Source organism: Papaver somniferum, chromosome 7, assembly GCF_003573695.1.
Source record: "Papaver somniferum cultivar HN1 chromosome 7, ASM357369v1, whole genome shotgun sequence".
Taxonomy (NCBI): domain Eukaryota; kingdom Viridiplantae; phylum Streptophyta; class Magnoliopsida; order Ranunculales; family Papaveraceae; genus Papaver; species Papaver somniferum.
The window spans coordinates 201628266-201633863 of NC_039364.1; the positions used below are offsets into that span (position 1 = coordinate 201628266).

The window sequence follows — 5598 nt, forward strand, 5'->3', positions numbered from 1 at the left end:
CTAGCATAGCTTCTCATCCAAACGTTTTAAGAGATTTTGTTGAAAGTGCTTAATATATTAAAGAGTGGTCTGAACAGCAAGAGGAGACTGATGAGCTTTCTTGAGAAGCCATGGACTTAAATTTTCATGAAGACTGCACACAACTTCTGCACCAGCTAGGCCAGGGTTTCCACACGCAGATCCTCCATAGCATAGCTACAAGGCCACACTTGATTAACCTCTTGACTCCTGGCGACTCCCTTTGCAGATCCTCCATAGCATAGCTACAAGGCCACACTTGATTAACCTCTTGACTCCTGGCGACTCCCTTTGCATAGTATTGCTGCATTTCGTTTTACATCCCTACATCCAATTTTAACTAACGATATGTATTTTATTGCGTTCTTCATAACAAGGAGAGTTCATTTACTTATATTGCTCCGCGGAAAACTATATGATCAATAAAATAAAAATAAGATGGATACAGTGCTTCAGGAAATAAAAATAAAATAGATACAACTTCCTCCCAATAAGCAAAAGAATGCATTCAAAAAATACAACTCCATCAATTAAAGAAACAACAATATTGTATGGCATCAATATGAGCCAAATCTTACAGAAAAATATGAAAATAAGCAAGTTACATATATGACTTGTACAAACCACAAATCATCATCAACCAAATTGAATAAGAAAAGCACGAAAACAGAAACTTAAATGTAAACACACAGCCTCGAAAGCTGCAACCACTTAGATTGAAGAACTTCAATTGGGAAAAGTATTTAATCAAGGGCTGGTTGAGTGAGGAAGCATAGGAAGTGCGGGTTTTGGTAGAGAAGGCAATTCTGGCAGTTTTGGAATTTCGAATTTGGGCAACGATGGCAGTTCAGGTTTGGGTAGGTCGGTAGGGACCTTGGGGAGAGGTGGTAATACAGTTTTTGGTAAAGTTGGTACCTCAAGTTTTGGCAACTCAGGCTTCGTCAACGCTGGAGCGTCAAGCTTTGGCAACTCAGGTTTTGCTTGATTTTTTGGCGATTCAGATTTAGGTACTTCAGTCTTTGGCACTTCAAGATTGGGAAATTCTGGCTTAGGGAGTTCTCTCTTGGGCAATGCTAGCTTTAGCAATTCAGGCTTGGGCAATTGCTGCCTTGGCAATTCAGCATTTGGAACTTCAGGCTTCGGCAATTGCGTTTTTGGTATCTCGGGCTTTGGAAGAGCACATAGGTTTTTGGCAATTCAGGTTTCGGCAAAGTTGAGAAACCGAGCTTTGGCACCTCTGCATCCCCGGGTAAAGATGCCGCTTCATTCTTAGGCAGTGATGTCAATTCGAGCTTTGTAGAGATGGAATTTCTGAACAAATTGATGATATTTTATTTATTTTCTTTGACCACAAACCAAATTGCTGATATTGTATTATGTTACTGAGAACATCTACTTCAACTGGCTTAATTTGGTATTGGTATTGTTTCTATCAGCCTACTTTAATCACTGCTAACACCATCCTCTCAATCTTCTCAGTCGATTATTTAGTGGAGATCGTATTGTTGTTGTTTATTGACATTCCGATGCATAAGTTATTTCTTTTCTCATCAAAGTGAAAAACTCGGATATAATACTAAGATTGGGAGGAAACCATCGAAGAACATCAGCTAAATATTTAATAACGTGTACTTATTAGTGTTATAACTAGCCTCTTCTTGTTCTTGAACTTCTACAAGAATCAAGAACAGTCAAAACTCAAAAGACAAGAAGTATACGAAAAAACAGACAGGCAGAGACAATTATAAAAAATAATGAAACAGAGCAAGAAAATGAAGGGAATAAACAAGTGCTTTATTTAGATTATTATTAATAAGACGTTTTAGTTAGCACGTACGTTCTTACATAACAAGGCAACTATTCCTCCTTGCGCTGCCTTGCGCCATACAAGTAAATACTAGATAGTAGATATATATACAAGGTAGTTGATCAGTGGATTTCTTACTAAGGTCTTACATGGAGATTTATATATGGGTAACTTGAACATCAACATAGAAGGTACATGTAACATAAAGATAAATTAGAAGACACTGGCCAATTATCAATGGAGTTCTAAATGGTCAGAGTTACCTCTTTATATAGCGCTGAACCGGTCCTAACAGAGTGCTGATGATCAACACGATAGATAACATAACCACCATTGGGCAGAACCAAACATGTCATTTTGTTATCTACACAACTCTAACTGCACTATTCCTATCACATGCCTTGACGTCATATTCAATCTATATTCACAATTGCAAATTAGTACCGACACAACCAAAATGTGCTGGTCATGAAGCCCCCGATGCATAAACAAAGTATCATGGATGTTCAGGTTTATTTTTGCAAAAAGTTTTCAGAAGGATACAAAGTAAAATCTATTAATTTGTAACAAATAAGATATATTATGCAAATGATTTTGCAGTGCTAATCTATTTACTCATGACACAATTGTGCAAACCACTAGTAGACCATTCACTCGTTGGCTATTTGACCATTCACAACAACATTCTGCAAACCACTTGCCAGGTCATTCACTCGGCAGGCTAGCAATTAGTTATTGTGGTTGTTGAATCTTCTTTCTCGTCTAGCTGTTGAGTCGATGACAGATAAAGAAGAAAATGTATTCTTTTAATTCGAAGAATCTAAACTTTTTGCATTATATATCTAACCAATAAAAAAAAATAGAGAAGATAAAGTTACCCAGAGGGAACAAATTGTTTGTATACCTTTACTGACTTAGCAAAGGCCCTCTGTTTGCAAGTCTGCATAATCTGGTCCATGATGTTAGCATAATCTGGGACTCCATTCACATTATTACCCGGGCCAGCAGCAGAATACGACAACCTCTTTGAATCTCTGACTTGGGAAGTAAGATAGTCAAATGCGGGAGAAAACTACACCAAAGTTGTATTTTCTGCGAAGGTGAATTGGACGATATAACATACCTTAACTTACTCATATAACAACACTCATCCGATTTTCATAGGCAATGCAGTCATTCAGTCAACCAACTGCATTAAGAATTTTCCATATCCCCTCCACTTCACACTCAAGCTGCAATTCATAAACATTCATCAGCATATCTTCCTCCAATACAAACGATCTTGAAAAAAACCAACAAAACGATTCCCAACTGGTTGCATCCAATCATTATCCGCAATTTCTTAAATAAACATACACCGTCATCGGATGCAACCATTTTCTTATATTTAACTTAATTTCTCTCTGAAAACCCATTCTTCTGGTCCATATGTAGCTTACATAGTCACCTTACGGAGCTTTCAGATATATTGTTTCTTAGATAAAGATAGATGTGATCCAATTCCCGACTTTGAGTATACAAATAACCATTTCGATACCTAGAATTTCCAAGTTGCTGGTTTCCACCCTGTTGGCAAATCTAGTGGAATCTCGCTTCTTTTTTTTGTGACGAAGTAGGATGAAAGCATGCACATGTTTGATAAGCGTTATTTCATAAGCATCAATTGTGCCTTGCATTCAAAATTATGAGACTATGTCGTATGATTTTAGTAGATTTAATATTGCAAAGAAGAAATTTCGAGTTCAAGCTTATCTTTGTTAAACTCTCGAAATATGATTCGAGCAATGGGTATTCATAGATCTTTAAAGATCTTAGTTAGTACAATCTTAAAAGGAACCATTCACATGAGTTTGTTTGATCCCTACAAAGACATAAAAATGAATGTTAATGGAAATGCAACCCATAATTTATTTATTATAAAGGAACAATAATATCTTCTCCCACGAAAATAATCATGGGGAGACATCGTAGATTTATTTACTCAGTTATTACCTATATTCACTTCTGAAAAATAAATGACTTGAGGAATTATCTGAAAATTCCCAAGATGGAATCAGGGGGAGATGCCGACATCAGGGAAAGGATCCGAGGATATGATGTCGATATATGTTACTTCGAAATGTGAAGCTGTGATGTACTTTTTTTCTCATTATCAAGATTAGTTTTCCCACTGGGTCTTGTTACTCGACAATGTTTTTAGCGAAACGACGATAAATATACCAACTACATGTTAAATGTTGAAGCCTAAAAGTAGCATTAATTGATATTACCAAAAAATATGGAATCAAGGAAATGAAACACGATAGTTTATCAAGTGAAACTAATTCCAGAATCAGCAAAACGAAGCAAGGGTTGTATCACAACAATTTTAAACACAAGTCGGCTAGTAGTAGTGATATGATTATAGCATATCAATATTGGGTTTTCATGGATCACACGCGAAAGAAAAGATAATATGTATAGTCGATATATTTGTCCCACATACCCACACAAAAGTTGAATTCATAACAATCGTTAATTTATTGTTTGCAAGAACGAAATCTAGAGACTTAAAAGCCTAGACAAATAAAGCTTTCACGTTGAACGGTGAGGAAATCCTTGCTTCCTATTGGCCGAAATAAGACTTTTTTGAGTTTTGTGAAACGAGAATTTTGGTGAGGACATGTGTCAACGTCCGATTGGTTTAAAATTGGGAAACCGTATTTAATTTGGAAAAAAGTTCATCACGAAACTCTGATAATCTATATATGGAACTAAACAAAAGCGAATAGGGCATGCATGTTTCTGATTTTTGGACCCAGCAAAGAACTCTCCCATTCCGCCATGATTGAGTTGGTGTACCTATCCATGGGAGTAAGATTCTTGACTGATTTAATGCGTCATATATGTTGGACTAATTTTCTCAGAGGTATCAGCACGTACGTAGATCAGCTACCTACTATTCCTGGATTATTGATTGGTTAATGAATTTCCTTATTGAAGCAAAACTATTCTAGGGTGATTTTGTAGCAAAAACAGGAAAACACTTCTTTTTGTGTATTTCTTGCGCAATCAGAAAAGCATTCTCGTGTGTGTTGGTATGCTTTTCAATCGAACAATTAACTCTCCCTTTTTTTTGGTATGTGTTTTATCGGTTTGGAATGATACTGCTGATATTCTTTCTGCACCAATCTAATTAGAAGCTGTAAAATTTCTAACCAAAGAAATTCGATCGCCCTAAAATTATTGCTTCTGCGTAAACATGAATATTTCTATACCGCATAGCACTAAATTTATTTATATGAATTGTATCAAAGGTAATTCCAGTTTGTGTTTTTGTTCAAGGGGGTACTTTTACGTTTGGTGGTTGCAACTTTTAAATTTATACTCACTGTTGAATATAGTGTTAGTTCTAACTTCAGAATTTTTGGGATACCCTTTAAAAACAAGAAATTTGGTGAACATTTTAATTTTATTCTGTCGGCATTCACATGATGATTTATTTCCAAATTTATTGTTTAATGTTATTAGTTCTTGCTTCTACGTTATTGCTAGGAGGGTTTCGTCGAACGGAGTTAAATATCTCCCATATATTTGCATTTGGAATTTCTGATGCTTAGACTTATTTTTATCTTTATTTGGTTTTTTCCTTGAATTCTAGGGCTTGCAGATGGAACATGTTAGAGCATTGCTCGGTTGAACCCACCAAGCGTTGGTATGTCAAGTTTGGTTGTCATATTTTAGTGAATCAAAACTCATGTTAAGAGTCGCTTGATTATGTACTACAGTCAACT

General features: G+C 35.9%; 1 protein-coding gene across 1 annotated transcript; it reads right to left on the reverse strand.

Moving 5' to 3' along the window:
* Nucleotides 1-765: 765 nt before the first annotated feature.
* On the reverse strand, nucleotides 766-2181 carry LOC113295817 (protein PELPK1-like). Its single transcript, XM_026544147.1, has 2 exons — nucleotides 2089-2181; nucleotides 766-1185 (listed from the first exon to the last, which is right to left on the reverse strand). The coding sequence occupies exons 1-2, from the start codon at nucleotides 2179-2181 to the stop codon at nucleotides 766-768; spliced, it is 513 nt and encodes a 170-aa protein (XP_026399932.1).
* Between the last annotated feature and the right edge of the window lie 3417 nt (nucleotides 2182-5598).

Coding starts and splice junctions, on each gene's coding strand:
- LOC113295817 (XM_026544147.1), bottom strand. CDS start 2,181: ATGACATGTTTGGTTCTGCCCAATGGTGGTTATGTTATCTATCGTGTT. Junction 1,186..2,088: donor GTTCAGCGCTATATAAAGAG/GTAACTCTGACC, acceptor GCTCTTCCAAAG/CCCGAGATACCAAAAACGCA.